This window comes from Rhinolophus sinicus, chromosome 6, assembly GCF_057876585.1.
Source record: "Rhinolophus sinicus isolate RSI-liver-muscle chromosome 6, RSI-T2T, whole genome shotgun sequence".
NCBI classification, from domain to species: domain Eukaryota; kingdom Metazoa; phylum Chordata; class Mammalia; order Chiroptera; family Rhinolophidae; genus Rhinolophus; species Rhinolophus sinicus.
Genome location: NC_142506.1, coordinates 68,567,118 through 68,583,276, shown reverse-complemented (window position 1 = coordinate 68,583,276; position 16,159 = coordinate 68,567,118). Strand labels below are relative to the sequence as shown.

The 16,159-nt window shown below is 60.7% G+C and overlaps 1 protein-coding gene and 1 long non-coding RNA gene across 5 annotated transcripts in view; one reads left to right on the top strand and one right to left on the bottom strand.

The window, feature by feature from the left end:
- The first annotated feature begins 1,226 nt into the window (after window positions 1-1,226).
- KIF21B (kinesin family member 21B) overlaps window positions 1,227-16,159 on the top strand; it is a 39,414-nt gene continuing 24,481 nt past the window's right edge. For all 4 annotated transcript variants that reach the window (XM_019750866.3, XM_019750864.3, XM_088799188.1 and 1 more), the window contains exons 1-7: window positions 1,227-1,572; window positions 12,101-12,323; window positions 12,568-12,750; window positions 14,632-14,781; window positions 14,898-15,032; window positions 15,153-15,320; window positions 15,647-15,762. In XM_019750866.3, the coding sequence (XP_019606425.2) occupies window positions 1,532-1,572; window positions 12,101-12,323; window positions 12,568-12,750; window positions 14,632-14,781; window positions 14,898-15,032; window positions 15,153-15,320; window positions 15,647-15,762 (1,016 nt within the window). In that variant the 5' untranslated portion in view covers window positions 1,227-1,531. The remainder of the gene's footprint in view (window positions 1,573-12,100; window positions 12,324-12,567; window positions 12,751-14,631; window positions 14,782-14,897; window positions 15,033-15,152; window positions 15,321-15,646; window positions 15,763-16,159) is intronic.
- LOC141567943 (uncharacterized) lies at window positions 4,345-10,049 on the bottom strand. Its single transcript, XR_012490981.2, has 3 exons — window positions 9,834-10,049; window positions 9,590-9,732; window positions 4,345-7,659 (listed from the first exon to the last, which is right to left on the bottom strand). It is a non-coding gene; the product is annotated as an uncharacterized LOC141567943 (long non-coding RNA).

The window sequence follows — 16,159 nt, the reverse complement described above, 5'->3', positions numbered from 1 at the left end:
TTGGTTTGCTCTACTAAGGGATCTGGGCTACTGGATGGAGTAGTTCTCTGTGGGGGTGGGTGAGGGAAGGACGGGGAGGATGGCAGCAAGAGATGCATCCATCCTCAGACCCTAACCCACACCCTTGCCAAAATCTCTCACATGGTTTCATCATCTGAGGGTGATGCAAGCGGTTTGGAGCCAGACTCCCCATCCTCCCCTCCCCCAGAGAGCTCCCTTCACATCTGGAGCTGCAGCTGGGTCCTCCGCTTGGGTCCTTTCCAGGGAAGGGAGCTGGCTGAAGTGAAGGGAGGGCAGGCAGCTGGTGAGGGGGCCTGTGACTGGCCCCAGTGTTGGGCATTGAGATGGAGGTGGGTGCAGAGAGAAGGTGCCCAGGCCCAGCGGGAGGAGAGATGGGCTGGAAACGGGATTGCCACTTCTCACGGCTCTGGTCTCCTCCACCATGGCTCTGCGCTTCAAGCCCCCAGGGCTCCCCTGGTCCTTTCTGCCCACAGAAAGGCAGCAGTACCCTTCCCCTTTCCACACCCACCTCCCCCCCAGCACCTCCCCAGCTGCCCCCTTTGTTCGTTCCTGTCCCTGGGGCAGCTCAGGCCTCCCACACTGATCCTCTGCCCCAGCAGCCACAACAGGCAGAGTGTGAGCCCAGGCCCAGGGCGACCATTGGAGGGTCACAAAAGTCTAGCTGAAGGGAAGAGCCTGAGAGCCAAGAAAATCCACCCAAAGATGAGCTTCAAGATGCCGCAGGGCTGAGGTGGACGGGATCTTAGTCAGACATTAGCAAGAATCTCCTTCAGTAAAGGTCAGCAGAAGGGGAATAAGCTTCAATAAAGGTCGGCAGCAGCATAAATGCAGAAGGGAAGCTAATCGTCGTGGGAGCTTGGAAGGGAAGCCCCGGCCAGGAGACCTGGGTTCTTACCCACGTTTAGCCTCTAACTCGCTGTGACCTTGGGCAGTTCCCTCTCTGCGTTCCAGTTTCCTCATTCACGAAACGGGGGTGCCCTCGAGCTGGGGCCCCGCGCGGCTGGCTTCTCCGTGCACGGCTGTCCTCCGCCCGGACCCGCCACTCCCGCCGGCCCCCAGCACGCGGGCAGACGCGCGCCAAGAGGTCCTTTTTAACGGCTCCAGCCCCGCCCCTGCTGTCGACTCAGGCTTTCGATTGGTGGGCCGGGCCGGGGGCGGGACTCCAGGGCCTGGGCCGGAGCTCCGGGCGGGGCGTGGACCGAGCCGGCCCCCGCCCCCTTTGTCCCTGCGGCGGTGCGCCCGGGTGGGAGGTGTGCGCGCTGGTACCGCGCTGTCCTCTCGCTGTCATCCAGCTCCCGCTGCCGCCCGATGGCGCGAGGGGGCGCGCGGGCCCAGCCCCAGGGAGCCACCCCCGGCCGCGGGTGACCCTCCTCCTGCGCCCGCGAGCATGTCACCTCTAGCCACCGCGGCCCCCTCCATTTGCAGCGCCCGCGCCTCCCGCCGCCGCCTGGGGCACTGGCCCCCAGACCCTCGCCCCTGATCCACGCCCAGAGCCTGGCGCCAGAGGGCCATGGCCGGCCAGGGGGACTGCTGCGTCAAGGTGGCCGTCAGGTAGGGGCCGGCGCGCGGGAGAGGGTCTTGGGCTTTGTGTCGTGTGGGCGCGGGGCCGCTAGGTCCGGAGCCTGCACTCCCGAAGGAGGGGCTGCGTGGGCCTGGCGGGCCGCATGGAAGGTGGCTTTGTTTGGGTGGTAATTTCGGGCCCCTCTTGGGAGCCCTTAATAATCAGAAAATCGAATAAACAAGGAAATCCGGTATTTCACACCCAGCCCTGGCCCCGGCTGAGCGTCTGTGTGTTTCCTCTTCGCCTCCCCACTGGGCTACTGTCTCATACCGGGATGTTGGGGGGAAATTTCCCCTCATCCACCCTCGCTGGATGGTTCTGTGCTCTGGGTCCTGCCAGGCAAGGCAACACCCCCGGCGGGAGCCCGCTGCAGACAAAGATCAGTGCAGAGCTGGGACCGTGCCGTGCCTCTGTGGGGAGGCAGAGGACCCTGCTGGCCCTGTCCCAACAGGACACGGGGCCTGGGGACAGAGGAAGAGGTGTACCTGGGGTTCCATCTCTGAGGCCAGAGGGTGTGCCACATGCCCCCTCCTTAGGCGCTCAGATAAAATGGGGTGGGGATGACCGCAGGACTTATCTGGGGTTTGAGGTGACACCCTGACGACGGAGGTGGGGAGAGGATGAACCTTGGGATTCCACTGGGGGGAAGACACAGAGCTGAAGGGCAGGAAACACTGCAAAGTTGAGCCATGGGTGTCCTTTGTTGGGTTGGAGATGCTTTCCACCACACCTCTCCGTTTTTGTTTTGGGTCTGTTGGTGGGACAGTGACAGTCTGGGGCTGCCCGTTGAGCAGAGGTGGTGGAGAGGACCATCCATCTCTGCCCAGCGTGTGTATGGGGCGTGGGGGGGGAGTCTGGAGTCCAGGTCTAGGGTGGGTCTCTGAGACAAGCGTTCGGTGACCCAGTTTCCAAGAACCCAGGCACGTCACTCTAGATAGGGTGAGAGAAGACTATGGAAAGGTTTGCACCTTCCTGCCCCAGGGCACATGCCCCAGCCCCCTGGCCAGCCGGTCTGCAGCCCAGAGAGGAGGAGGGGATTGCTGCTCAGGCTCTGAGGTGATGCAGGGAGGTTGAGGTGCCCCCACCCATGCACCAGGCTGCACTCGTGCACCACCGGAGCGCAGCCTTGGGACCTGAGGAGACAGACAAAGGGGAACCCGCAGGTGCCTGCTGGGCGGGCGGGGTCAGGCTGCTGTGGCTGACATTGCAGCAGGACACTGTGGAGGTTGAGGGAGGAAGGTACAGGGTGGGGGTGGGAGTGAGAGATTCAGTGTGGCATCTGCAGATGGGGGGGGGTCGCTCTGGGTGCATGTAAAACAAAAATGAAGCCCCACCGCTCCACCCACAGGGAACCAGGACTGGGCAGGAAGGGGCTTAGGGTGGCCTCCCAGGGGGGCTCTCCTTTAGACACCACCTTGAGGAGAGAGCCAAGGAAGGCCCCCTCCACTCTGTCAGGGTCCCCAGACTAGACTGGGGTATGGCCAAGGGTGGGAAAGCCCCTTGGGGTTGGCACTTTGTGTAGAGGAGTGAGACAGCACTGGTGCCCCCTTCCCACCACCACCACCAGAAGGTCCCTCGGGCACTTTCCACAGAAAGGGACTGGGCCTGCCACTCTACCCCATTCTTCAGGATGACCGGTGTCATCTCTGCTTCCCACTCAAATCATCCAGGGAAATCTGGGTGCCCCACTCCTTGCTTTGAGCTGCCAATCTGGGTGGAAGGGTGAGAAGACTATCAGAGGAGCCTGGCTTTCAGGGCTCCTGGGAGGTGTGGGCCCCACCCACCCCAATCCGCACACACGCCAGCCAGACCTCAATGGGCAGCCAGCTGTGGAGGGCAGACAATGCCTGGACAGAGCCCAGTTTCTAATCAGGGAGCTGAGGACAGGCTTGGCCTGGAGTTGGGGTGGGGAGCAGACAGTGCCACTGGGGTGATGTCGGGGGCTTCTCTGTGCTCTTGGATCCCCTTCTAGCCCCCGTCCCCACCCCCAGAAACCTCTTGCCCCACTAAAGGACTGGGTGATGGACTGGGGCAGAGTGGGAAGAGCCAAGGGTTTGATTGCTGAGGACCCAGCCCTGGGTGCAGCTGTCTTTCTGACTTTCTGAAAGTCCTTTCTTGTGTCTAACTGAAGTGCTTTCTCAGTCCCCATGACAACTTGTGGGGAGCCCTGGGTCCTGCCCTTGGGACGGGGGAGGCCAGGAATAAGACAATGCGACAGACTTGGTCTGCTGTATTGTGTGTGTGTGTGTGTGTGTGTGTGTGTGTGTGTGTTGTGTGTGTGTGTGTGTTGTGTGTGTGTGTGTGTGTGTGTGTGTGTGTGTGTGTAATATTCTGGGCTGTTAGATGAGATGACAAGTGCCAGGCCCAGGCCTCTCAGCCTGTAATCTCCTTGGGACAAGGATCAAAGCTGGCTGTCTACAGATCACCAGAGAAGGCCAGGCTGAGGGAGAGCCAGAGGGGGAAACTTTCAGCACCTGGGGCTGTGGGTAAGGGGAGAAGGTCTAGGTGTGAGCAGACCCCAAAAGCCCCACCCTGGAGTGTGGTCCCTCTGTTCCTGAACACTTTGTACCAAGAGGGTCCCAGGCCAGCGCGCCAGTCTGCCTGCCATCCATTTATCCATTAATCCCCTTGCAGATAAAGTCCTAGAGCTGCCTCTACCTGGGGTGGGGGAGGGGGAAGCCCTGGCGAGAGGAGAGCTGAGCTGTGATCTGCCCCAGGGCCTGACCAGTGTGGGAGAGGGGAAGGGGCGGCGGTTAGGAAATGCAAGCTGGTAAAGTTCGAATTGGGGAAGGAAGCCAATCACATGGAGTGTTTATTTAAGACCCTTTCAAGCCCCCAGCTCTGAGCCTCCACCGTGAGGGCAGTGCCAGTGGACCTGACCCCTCCCCCTTATCTCTGCCCGGTTTCCTTCAGCTTCCTTCCGGCCAGTCTGCTGGGGATGGGGAGGCCCCTCGGCCAGCCCCATGTCTATCCGTGGACCCCACAGGGATGAGCAGGGGCTGGGAAGGGGCTGGGGAAGACCAGCCAAGGACCCAAGGGACAGTTAGGTTGCACCCGCCCTCTCCCACTGGGGTTCTCTAGCTGCATGCGTTTCCCCAGTTCCGGGCTACTCTGAAGTCCTGGTGAATGTCTGAATTTTGAATCAAGAGAAATTGATTCGGGACAGAGAATGGAGAAGACAGAAACAAGGGTGTAGGGGGGTGTATGGGGTGGCTTCAGAGTCCCACCCTCTGACCCCAGGCCAGTCAGGGCCAGGCAATGCCAGGTGTGTCCCATGCTGGGCAGCTTACATTCAGGGAGACCAAGGCCTGACACAACCTCCTGAGCACTTGGTGGTGGCCTCGTGCTGCCGACACAGGGCTTATGTCACCACAAGGAAGTGCAGTGTAGTAACCACAGGCCCCGGAAACGTGTCCCCTCCCCCACCCAGCTAGCCTGTCTGATTGGATCTCAGCTTTTCAAAACCTCTCCAAGCTAGCGGTAGGGTGGGGCTGGGGGAAGTGGCAGTGGTGACCCTGCTGGCACCCTTATTCTTACAGCTATGGGGGCAAAGGGCGGGCCGGGGGCCCACACAGTCCATCTGTGGGCTGGTCCTGGGGCCACGTTCTGTTGGTCCATCCGAGACTATTAGGTGAAATGCAGAATCCGCCTCTAATGCATTGATTGTCCATTGATGGCACGCTGTGGTGGAAAGGAGACTGAACGAGGGGTGGCTAAGCCTGAAGCCTGCCCCTCCTGTGTGCCGCACACTGTACTTTCATCACCCCACTTCCCCCCGCTGGAGCCCCAGAGGGGACTGAGGTTATTCCCCTTGGAAATGCAGGAGCTGCATTTGGTGGAGGCCTGTCAAAGTTGTGGCGGAGGCCGCCTGGGCTTCCTGCAGGCTGCTGGTCCCCTAGAGGCCGGAGGGAAGGTGCACTGAGGGGAGCTGGCAGAGGGACTGGGCCCAAGCCCGGGGTGGCGGGGAGACAGCCTCACTGTCCTCTCAGGCCAGCCGCCTGTTGCTCTGCATTCCTTAGCAGGGGAGGTCCCCAGGGCCTAGTCCCCACGAGCTGTCCCCATCAGATGCAGATGCTGTCACAGCTCTGGGCTCTGGGCGCTTCCCACTCTCCTGTCTCCCGGGAGGTCATGGGAAACCCTTGCCAGATGCCCAGAGATGGGGGTGGGACAGTGAGTGATGCTGGAGCCGAGCTGAGCTGAGCGGGGCTCTCTGGGCTGGGCTGACCTCTCTTCCCAGACGACAGAGGTCTCAGATGGGTGGCTCACACCCCGGCCCGTGTGGCCGAAGGCCTGCTGGGGGTCTGTCCAGCTCAGGACAGGGACATGCCCCTTCTCGGCTCTCCTCACACCCCCACTCCCTGGCTCCTGACACATCACCCCATCCTGCTTGCCTGCTTCCTCCCCCTTCCTGAGGTGCCCTGGGCACTGTTGATATCCTGACGCCCTAGAGAGCCATGGAGAAGGCTGTCCCCAGGTGCCCTGCCCTGTTGACTGCCTGTCCCTGGGCATCACTCAGAAGTCAGTGGCCAGGACCCTGGGATGAATGGAAAGAGAAAGGTCAAGGACCTCCCCGAGGGAGTGGGGCCAGAGTCCTGAACCCCAGGCACCCTGACTGGACACCCCAAGGCTTCCTTGGGTTTTCTTGGAGTGTGTGCACCTCTGTCCCGTGCTCTGGGGCTGCTCGATGACAGAAGCCTGGCAGAGAGGGCTGACAGATTCCTTTCACCAGGCCTGCCCGCGCCTCATTAACCCACGCCCTTTGACCCCATGGCAAAGAGCCTTCGTGTCTGGGGGTTCAGAGCCAGTCTGGGTCTTTTCTCTGAGGGCAGCGTCAGCAGGTCTGGGCAAGTGGGAGGGCAACAGGGCACTCTGGCTGCCACAGGGCTCTAGGGCTCTCCCTACACTGCACCCCAAGTGGGATCTTGCCACCCTGTTCTAGAGAGGACTGGCCTCTGTGGGAAGATGCCTTCTCTGGGCTAAGTCAGCTGAAAGCCCCTGGTGTCTGCGAGCCAGACTCCCCTGGGAGCAGCGATCCTGCTTCCAGCCGCCCTCCCCGGGCCTGGCAGGCTGCCACGGGGAGGGGGTGATGCTCAGTGAAGGGGGGCTGTCCACATCCTCGGTCCTTGGCTGCGGAGGAAGCCGCCTTCCCTGGGTGGGGAGCAGCCTGCTGCTCTGAGCTCCAAGCTCCTGGCCCCAGGCCTTGGCTTCCTCAGTGCACACGGGAACCACGGTCCCAGCTGACAACTCCTGGCACTGTGGCAGCTGCTGGCAGGACCAATGCAGAGGTCTCTGAGGGGCGACCTTCTCCGGCTGCCCTCCCTCCCTCCTGGTCACTCAGTGGTGCAGCAGGGTCCCCCATGGATGGGTTTGAATTTCATCTCCACCATCACGAATCGTGTGGCTTTGGGCTTGTTAGGTTTCACCTTCTGAAACTCAGTAACGTGGGGGAGATGCATTTCACGGATGGGGCCGTCCTCACACATTACAGGGGTTCCCTTTTATATGAGCTTGACACATAGGTTCTTAAAAATAGTGGGTCTCATCCTTTTCAGGAGAAGCATGTGCATGGAGACTGCCCAGAAGAGGCAGGAGTGACATCAGTGACAATGATTTGAAGGAACAGGGCTGCAGAAGGCCAGGCTCCCCTTCTCAGGCTTAGCAACATGAGGCTGGAAGTCCTTCTGCTGGCTTATCTAAACCCCTCCTGCTGTGGCTGGGTCGCTGAGGAGGAAGAGCTGGTTGGTGGCAGGTCAGAGCCTGGCTCAGTGACTCAGTGTGCCAGGCAGACAAAAGGTCACGGGCTGCTTCGTGTTTGTCCCCTGCCCGTGTGCATGCACACACACATACACACACCCCTCCACGGTGGAGCCACAGTATCTTGGAGCCAGGCCTGCTGATGTGGGCTGGGCGTGACAGGGGAGGTGGTGGCATCCAGGCAGCCTTCGCTCTGCCCCTCACGCTTGGGGGCAGCTCATCCCGAGATAAGGTGATGACCCGCCTCACTTCTCCATCCCTCCTGGGAGGTCCCACTAACCTCTGGGGTTCCTTTTCAGGGTTCAGGGAGGTGTTAGGCGTCCCTTAGGAGAGAAGAGCAGACAGGCTTGTACCCCCTGGGGCTTTTCCAGAAGGGACTAGTTACATTAGTTATTTGGGCCAGTGGAAGGGTGATTCGGGTCCAGGTCTCAGATTCGTCTCCAAGCCTTTGAGGTGGGCCCTGCTGCGAGGGGCGCTCTCCGCCCGGAAGTCCCTGAGTGCTCGTTACCCACAAGTGGGCGTCTGTATGTACACAGTTCTCCCAAGCTCTCCTGGGCTGATGGCTGCTAACGGTGGTCTTCCTGGAAGACCTTGTGACCTCTTAGCCTTGTAAACTTCAATGGAGTTATTTCATTTCTCTCTGAGCCTTCATTTGCAAATTAGGGGCAAAAACACCCACCTTACGCCTAAATGATTTGTGTGCAACGCGTCTTGGGTACAATGTCCGGCTGAGAGGCAGTCCTGCTCCCTTACTGTGGTGGCTGCTAACTGGGGGAGCTGAGGAAGCAGCAGAGGTGTAGGGGTTCCAGGTACCAGCAGCCCCACCGGGAGGGGTGAGGAATCGCAGACCGCAGACCGTCTTTGTAAGAATTGTCTAGGATTCCGGAGCAGTTCTTGGCGAGTTATTTTAATATCACAGCCTGTTACCTCTCAGTGAGAAGTAAGTCTTTGCAAAGAGAAAGAGCCTGGGCCGCACCCTCAGGAGCTCAGGGTAAAGATTTGGGGGGCAGGTCAGTTAGGAACCAAAGGAGGGGCCCTTGCCAAATGAGAAGCTGAGCCAAACCCCAGGAGCCCAAGGTCACTGGGAGGGGGAGGGGCGATTGGCTGTCTTTGTGTGTCGTCACTGAGGATGGGGTGGCGTGAGGTCCAGCTGGCCCCATCCTGTCCTCTGAGCCGTGCAGTCCCGTATGGGGGTCTGAGGTTCTGGGCAGCATACCCTTTGCAGAGGGAGCTTTTCTCGTTGGCATTCTCTCAGCATCCCTGGGCCAGCCCTCCCCATCTTCTCTGTCGTCCCCTTCCGCGTCCTGTCCTCCTGGCTCCCCGAGGAGCCTGGAACTGCTGAGCTCAGCTCTTTCCGCAGGCACTGAGCTGGGGGTGGACCCTGAGCTGCGGTCAGTCAGTCAAGATGGTCCCTGCCACGTGCTCATTTCTCTGGTGGTGGGGGTGGGTATGAGAATCACCGCGTCGCCCCAGCTCCCCCTCAGCTGTGCGCAGAGGAAGCCCAGCAGCCCCGCGGGTGCCAGATCCTGCCTCTGAAAAGCTCTGGCCGTTCTCTGTGCTCGCACTGGGCTCCCACCGCCCTCAGGCTGCCGGCCGCTGCCAAGTGGCAAATAGACAGGGCTCTGTTCTGGGAGATTCAGGGCCTTTCTGAGCGGGGCTGTCCACCCACCCCCCTGCAGGACCTGGGAGGGGTGGAGCTCGGGGCAAGGTGCCCTCAGGCAAGATTCAGGAGGTCCCTGGTCAGAAATGACACTGGATGTTTGTTCCACAAAACTTCATTGACAAAAGCAGGCCACAGTTTGCCAATCTGAGTTTTTCAAACATTGCATTGAATTCTGATTTATCTTGATTACGGAGTTTTTCATGCCCCCGTAAATTGTGTGCTTGAGGTGAATGCCTCACTCACTTCTCCCTAGTCCTAGGTCTGTGGTTTCCTTGGAGGACCCCGGAAACTGGTTTCCATCCCTGACCTGCTACCCGCCATGTCCCCAGGGAGGAACAGGGCTATGAGTGGTTCCCGGCTTTCCTTTTTCCCCCCCGGATCTGGGGCTGGGTGGGGGCTGGGCAGCGGCTGGGCAGCCCACAGAAGTGACCTCACCCAGGTGGGGCCTGAAGGGCGATAGTTCTTAGAGAACAAAAGCTGGGAAAGGTCATCTAGCTGACAGGAGGAAGCAGTCGCTCCTGAGCCACACAGGCTGGGGGCAGGGACTTGTCAAGGACCCCGGTCTGTCTCCCTGCCCTCTTGTCTCCTACCTGAGGAGCATGGTTTAGACTTCTCCACTGGGCAGTGTGGTGAGGAAGGAGTCCCAGGACACGGAGACGAGCCCTCGATGACTGGGACAGCCGGTGCGCGGCCGGTGTGTGTACGGAGTCCTGGCCTGGTGGCTAAGGTGCTGCTGTGGGAGGAAGTTTACTTAAGGATTTGGGGATTGAGTTTCCCAGAGGAGGCCGTGAGGGGAGAGGGAGAGCCTGCCAGCCAGCCGGAGCCCATACTCACCATGCTCACGGGGCGTTCGACTTGTCCACTTCAAGCCTCAGTGTTTCTCTCTGGAAAATGGGCTTCGATGCCCCTCGCTCACAGAATCACTTAAAGGGGTCCCAGGGTGGATGCCTGACCCACCCCTCAACTCTTGGACCCCAAAACCTTGGAGTGCCCTCCTCTGCATCCTCTCCCAGACTGCTCTCATGCCTGCTCTCCTGTTCCTGGCACGCAGGCTCCACAGTGGTCTGGGGGCTGGTTGGTGAAGGAAGAGTGTCATTCTCACTGATGGGCAGGGCTGCTGCCCCCGCTCCCACTGTCTCCAGGGACCCTGATTCGATTTCCTCCAATCACCAGCATTGCCATCTGCCTGGGGTAATTAAATGGTATTTGAATTGGATCCAGAAATCCCATTGCAAGCAGCCCACATGGTGGGGAGGGCGTCTTTGGGAGCTGGAACTGGCCAGCAAAGCTGCAGGATCCCCAGAGGCTGCCCACGTCAGGCCCCGGGCTCACGTGGGAACACCTGGATACCCTGGGGGGGGAGTGTGTGGCCCTGAGCCCACAGGCCCGGGGCAGAGCCAGGCCTCAGCGGCCAGCCCTCCAGACGCTGCCCGGGGCCTGCGCTCGGCATCATGGCCCTTCTCAGATGGCTGGGGGCTGTCCCCAGGATGTGAGCTGTCTGTCCCCATGGCACCTCCTTTCCCCTCGGCATGCTGAGCCCTGCCGCTCGACCGCACGGTAGGGCAGGGTCATTGAAGACACAGTGTGCATGGCCTGGGTTCAAGCCCCGTCTGCCCCTGCCTGTCTGGGCACCCACAGATGGCGTAGTCGGTGCTTGGACACAGCCTGGCACACAGTGGGCACAGTCTGTGTCAGCTGCCACCGTCAATGGTGGAGGCAAGAGCCTTGCTGGCCTTGACGTCTCCCTGGAGGGTCAGGCATCTGGTGAGCTAGGGGCTGCGGCTCCCTTCCCAGTTGGAAACCAGTTCGGGGCTGGGGGGGACCGAGAAGGTGAGTTCTGACTTCGGCTTGGCTCTGGACAGTTGCACAGGGTGAATGGGGGTGGTGGTCTCCTCGGGTTTCCATCCTGTTAGCCTCCATGACGGCAGAGCCCTGACCTGTGCCAACCTGTTCACACCTGAGGAAAATGCTTCTGAAGAAGACACCCTGGGCCACCATCTGTGGGAGAGCTGGGCCTGGTGTAGCTGACAACCCCCCGCCCCCACCACGTCCAGGGCCTTACCCCTCCCTGTCCCCATAGGATCAGGATGCTGACACCGAGGCCCTGGGCCCTGGGCGGGTGGGGGCCAGCCTGGCCCTCTCCCTTCTCTTCTCTGGGTAAATGTTGGCTTAGGCAACGGGGACTGACAAGCAGCTCATTGTCAGCACCCAGCGGACGGCAAAGGGCTGGCTTGAGTGAGCCCAGGAGCAGTAGGGCCTAACCCGCCCCCTTTACTTTAGGCGTTTGGGGGGTGCTTTCTTTCTGCGAATCCCTCCACGCATGCTCACTGACTCCCATCTGGTTGCCATGGCGACCTCGTCATGGCAATGGCTGCTCGGAAGAGGGAGGAAGGAGACCATGGCTGGCACCCCACTCAGCCCTGATGCCAGTTTCTTCCTTTTTCCAGGGGATCCCCTGCCCCGCGATCTGGGGTGTGGGACCCTCCTGTGGAGGGCTGGTGTCCCTTCTAGAAGTCCCTGCCCATCTCAGTGAGCACGAGCCTTGACCTGGTCTGGCCACTTTGGCTCCTGCAGCGGAACCAGAGGTGGTTCCCAACATTGTCCCACCAGGCTCTGGCTTCGGGGACGGGGCTCCTGAGCGGGAGGACACTTGCAGCCCGCAGGTCTTGGCACAGGCTCTGGCCTCCTCCAGAACTTAGCCTTGGGGAGCAGCCAGGCCTGGCCCTCCCATGCCCACCCCGGCCCCAAGCTTTGCCTAGGGCTTCCCTCGCAACCAGGACCTGGGTTTGGCTCTGTCACATCCCGTTACATGACCTGGGGCAAGTCGTTTGTAGTGAAGAATGCATGACTTCATTTATGCGAAATCCTTTTAACACAGGTCCGACACAGAGTGCTCAGTGAATGTTAGCGACTGCTGTTTGGGTGGTGTTGATGTTATTTCTGATTATTATTGTGTTATGACAAGAGCTGCCTTTGTCGTCGGGGCGGGGGGTGCCTGAGCTTCCTTCCCCTCCAGCTTGTGGGCGCTGGAGCGGCAGGGGCCACGGCAGCCTGGCTGGCAGAGGGGACGGAGGGCTGACCGGCCTTTCTGTCCCCGGCAGGATCCGGCCGCAGCTGTCAAAGGAGAAGATTGAGGGCTGTCACATCTGTACGTCTGTCACGCCGGGGGAGCCCCAGGTGCTTCTGGGGAAGGACAAGGCCTTCACCTATGACTTTGTCTTTGACCTGGACACCTGGCAGGAGCAGATCTACACGACCTGTGTGAGCAGGCTCATCGAGGGCTGCTTCCAGGGCTACAATGCCACCGTGCTGGCCTACGGGCAGGTGAGCAGCTCCACTCCACTGCGGCCTCGTGTCCCCGTCGCTGGGACAGCACCCCACCTGATTGCATCGGAGATGCAGCTGCAGGCTCGTCTTTCGTCTGCGGGTGACGCAACGCTCTGGCTGTCAGCCAGAGTGACCGTCAGAGGGTGTGGCTTTGGGATCAGGATGGGGCCAGGGACGCGGGCTGGGAGGTCACGGAATTGGGGGGTGCTGGCTAACACCTCCCTCCATCTTGGCTCTGCAGACGGGGGCCGGGAAGACGTACACCATGGGCACCGGCTTCGACACGGCGATGGCTGAGGAGGAGCAGGGCATCATCCCGAGGGCCATCGCCCACCTCTTCGGGGGCATCGCCGAGCGCAAGCGGCAGGCACAGGAGCAGGGAGTGCCTGGGCCTGAGTTCAAAGTCAGCGCGCAGTTCCTGGAGGTGCTTTGGCCTCGCGGGTGGGCAGGAAGGACACCTGGGGACAGCAAGGCCATGGGAGCGGGGCTCTCCTGCAGGGCGGTGGAGTGGGCCTAGGGAGCTATGGCAGCACTGCGAGGTGATGAGTTCCCCACTGCCGAAAGCATCCGAGCGACAGCTTGGAAAGGTGGAATGCTCTGAACGGGTTTCCTATGTCAGGTGGAGCTTGAGTCAGTGGGGTTACAGGATCCCTTCATACCGGGACTCGTTCTCAGCGAGGACACTTATGAGCCATTGGGCAAGTCCTTTCAGAGCTCTGAACAATGGGGTGATGTGTCTCCTTGGGGGCGTTGTGAGGCCAACATGGCAGCACATGCCTGGCACATAGTGAGAATGCTGGTGCTCACCCATCCTTCTGGCCTCCGCTTGGTCCCTCCGAGTGGCCTGCCCTGTCTGTGTCTGGCTGAGAGTCTTCCTGGCCCTCTGAGGCTTCGCTGACCCCAGGAAGGAAGGTCCTCCAGAAGGGCCTGCCTCTGGGACAGTGTCAGTGCCGAGGCCCAGGATTGTGCAGCTAGGGGCTTTGGGGGTGGATCAGAGGGGCGTCTCAGAAGGGTGTCTGGGAAGGCGGGTGGACATGGACCTGACCAGGCCCCTTCTCTGGGACACTGGAACCAGGCAACTCTGGTTCTGAGCATGTGACACCACAACCCCAGCCACCCTCTGCTCTGATGACAGCCCTGTCCAGGTCACCAAGCCCCACGCTGCCCACCACCTCACCTGTGTTCCCTCCATGTGCACAGGTGGCTGCTTTCCCCTTGGGGGGACTCTCTTAGACTTGAGAGTTTTTCTTTGTCCTTCTGGACTTCTGCTTCTGATGGAGTGACTGCGTGTGTGTGTGACGTGCTGTTGTGAATCTCTGTAAGCTTTCTCATCTCATCGTTATCCTTTCTCCATCCTGTTGCCATGGCGATCCCCAAAGAGCAGGCCGGTTCCTAGACTGCCCATGCCAAAGGGTGAACCACAAGGGGTTAAATGATGCCGGGTCTGTCCCAACAGACAGACAGACACCATGGCACCCACATCTGCACCAGTCCCTTCCGTTTCCTCTTCCTCTTCCTGTGAGGTATTTCTGTCCCTTTAAGGCCATCAAAGCCTCGGATGTCTGAGGACGGCAGGCTGCCCCTTCCCTGCACAGGATTCTTTTGGCTGGGTCACTTTCCTGCTGCCCAGCTCTCGCCCAACCTGGGGAACATCCCAGCCCTTCAGCAGGTGACACTTCCTGCTGGTGACCCCAAACGCAGGAGTGTCCAAGGCTGAGACCATCCGAAATGGGGTGACTGCTCTGGGCCAGGCCACCTCCCCACCAGGTCTCACCAGGCTCTCCCCAGGAGGTCAGGCCTCTTGCTCTCCTAAGCAGAGTGCAAGGCACACAGACATGTCACCTCGACCCCAGGGACCTTCGGGATCAGGGCGCTGCTCTCACGCTCCACTGAGCTCTACTTTCCTGTCCCTCATCTGGAACCATGTCCCCACCCCCTCTTTGCAAGCCCAGTGACATAATAGGATTGGCCCAAATCATAGTCCAATCTTCCTCATCTACATCTAGGACCCGAGAGCGCTGGTTCCCTTTGGGTCCCCAGCCCTCCGCTGTAGCTGAATGCTTGTACCTTGGGGAGTGGTGGAGCAGCTGCAGGACGGTCCTACCCACGACCCAGCAGTCCCCACCCTTGTCCAGGAGAAAGACTGTGGAACCCAGAACCCGGAGGGGACCAGGGTTGGCAAGTTAGCCGCCCAGAGCCTCCGTTTCCACATCTGCAAAGTGGAGCTTGTTTGTAAACATGAGAAAAGTCCTGGGGCGCTGGGCCACAGCCCTGCAGACTCAGCAGCTATCTCCTTCCCGCACAGCTCTACAACGAGGAGATCCTGGACCTGTTTGATAGTACCCGTGACCCCGACGCCCGCCACCGCAGGTCCAACATTAAGATCCACGAGGATGCCAATGGTGGCATCTATACCACAGGCGTCACATCCCGCCTCATCAGCTCCCAGGAGGAGGTAAGCATGCACTGGAGGGAGGGGCAGGCAGGGAGGAGGTGAGCGAGCACTGGTGGGCGGGGTGGGCAGGACAGGCGGGCAGCCCCACAAGGTCCTCACCTCAGCCCCCTCCGCAGCTGATCCAGTGCCTGAGGCAGGGGGCCCTGTCGCGCACCACGGCCAGCACGCAGATGAATGTGCAGAGCTCCCGTTCCCACGCCATCTTCACCATTCACCTGTGCCAGATGCGCGTGTGCACCCAGCCTGAGCTGGTGAGGACCCCCAGGGCCCTGTGTAGGGGCAGCTCAGGAAGGCGGGAGGAGGAAGGAGCCAGGTCATTGGAGCCACAGGGGGTCTGGGGCCCCCACGTCTGAGGCCGCCTTCTGTTGCAGGTGAATGAGGCAGTGACAGGACTTCCTGAGGGCACAGCTCCCACGCGGGAGTATGAGACGCTCACGGCCAAGTTTCACTTTGTGGACCTGGCCGGCTCCGAGCGGCTGAAGCGGACGGGGGCCACCGGCGAGCGGGCCAAGGAGGGCATCTCCATCAACTGTGGCCTGGTGGGTGCCCGGTGGTCAGCAGCCCTAAGGCCCGCATGGCTCGTCTAGACCCTTCCGAGGACCCAGGACCCACAGCGACCCAGTCCTCCTTGCGCCTCTGGCCAGCTGCTGGCTGGGGCACCTGTGTGTCACCACAGTTGGGCCTTTGACCTTTCACCCTCACCCTTGCCCCCAACGTCCCAACTTCACTAAGTTATCATATCTGCCTGTAAACCCTCCCAGCAAGCCTAAGGGCCGCTGGGGTCAGCGAGGCAGGTGCAGGCAGCATGGGGGCTGTGTTTTCCCTCCCTGAGTGCTTCTCAAGTGCTGGAGTCTGTGTCCCACAGCTGGCCTTGGGCAACGTGATCAGCGCCTTGGGGGACCAAAGCAAGAAGGTGGTGCACGTGCCCTACCGGGACTCCAAGCTGACTCGGCTCCTCCAGGACTCACTGGGGGGCAACAGGTACTGGCAAGCACCCAAACAGGAGCGGGAGGCCAGCTTCCTGGAGAACAGGGTGTGAGGGTTTGGAGTGTGAAGGCCCCGGGGCTCAGGAGACCTACCCACTCCAGGCTGTGAGTTTGGGACACAGAAGCCTTGACGTACCCATGGCCTTCGGCCAATATGGTGGACTGTTTCCTTATCGGCACAATAGGGAGGGACAGTCCTACAGGAAGTGACAGAGCCCGGATGGGGTGATAGGTGGGCGATGCTAAGGAGGTGGAGGGCTGTCACTCCGGCACTGACACGTCACAGCCCCCCGACATTGCCAGCTGCCTGATCTGTGGGTACCACCCTTGCCCAAGTGGTTCAGGTCCCACATCCCAAGTTCTGCCCTGTGAACACTCAGGTCCTCAGGGCA